Source organism: Penaeus chinensis, chromosome 11, assembly GCF_019202785.1.
Source record: "Penaeus chinensis breed Huanghai No. 1 chromosome 11, ASM1920278v2, whole genome shotgun sequence".
Lineage (NCBI taxonomy): Eukaryota > Metazoa > Arthropoda > Malacostraca > Decapoda > Penaeidae > Penaeus > Penaeus chinensis.
Window position 1 is genome coordinate 19247912 of NC_061829.1, and position 1067 is coordinate 19248978.

The following is a 1067-nucleotide window of genomic DNA, read 5'->3' on the forward strand; positions in this document are numbered from 1 at the left end:
GACTACCCCCTCCGAAAGTCTTAAGCCAGCGAACTCCCGTGGTATAAACAGCATGGAACCTATCCTTCCCGGAACCTCTCCATCCCCACCGAGTTCTAACTCTAACACCCCACACGAATGTGCCTCTAAAATCTGGCTCTCTCTTAAGGTAGCTACCCCACTATATCCAGTGTCCTCCTCCTCATTTATGAGTACCCTTTGGTCTGCTCCTGCTACCTCCCCAGGGACCGACGCACCAGGCGTCCCCGGTGTCGGTCTCCCCGGACTGGTTGTAGGGGGCCCCCTACAACCTCAAGCCTCGGTAGCAATTGAGCCTGCCTCGGGACTTCATACCACATCCACCTGTTGACCCTCGATCGACAGTTGGATGGGTTGAGGTGGATGGTTAACAAATACTACCTGATGTGTCCTAATAAAATCACATCCTAACAACAGCTTCCCTGGCAGATTCCATGAATCCGCCACTAAAAATGAATTATTTACCTTGACTGGCCCAAACTCCAGTGGAATATCAACATCCCCTCTTTGGCCTATGTCAGTGACACCACCCCATCTGACCTTAAGATCGGAATCTCTTACCTCTAATTTCCTTCCCTGTAGAAAACTACTACAAACTAGTGAACACTCCCCTGCCGTATCAAACACGACCTTCGTTTGTTCACCAAAAACTACTAAGTCAAACAACAGTAACCCTGTACCAAAAGACTGTACAGTGATAACTCTCCCTTCTCCTAAAGGAGAAACTGCTGCCCTAGCCAGAGCCCCTTCACCTGTACTATGAGGAGCTACACAAGGGAAAACATCTAATTGTTCCCCTTTCTCCCCCCGTTTTTTGAATACGGAGGTGGGGAGCCCTGACCCCCCTCTTTCTTCTGCAGACGCAATGGACAGTGTAACTTCATGTGACCTGGCCGCTGGCAGTAAAAACATAACATACTACCTGGCCTCCTGTCCCTCGATCCGGCGACCATCCCTCTGTCCGGTGATGCCCCCCGAGTACCACTGGCCTGTTGCTCTCCACGGTATCCTTGCAGATCACTCTGAAAAACTGAGCAAGCCTCAACACC

The 1067-nt window shown here is 50.8% G+C and overlaps 1 protein-coding gene across 1 annotated transcript in view; it reads right to left on the reverse strand.

Moving 5' to 3' along the window:
* Positions 1-284: 284 nt before the first annotated feature.
* LOC125030621 overlaps positions 285-1067 on the reverse strand; it is a 2537-nt gene continuing 1754 nt past the window's right edge. Inside the window, exon 2 of the mRNA XM_047620789.1 lies at positions 285-1048. Within this exon, the coding sequence (XP_047476745.1) occupies positions 328-930 (603 nt within the window). The 5' untranslated portion in view covers positions 931-1048 and the 3' untranslated portion in view covers positions 285-327. The remainder of the gene's footprint in view (positions 1049-1067) is intronic.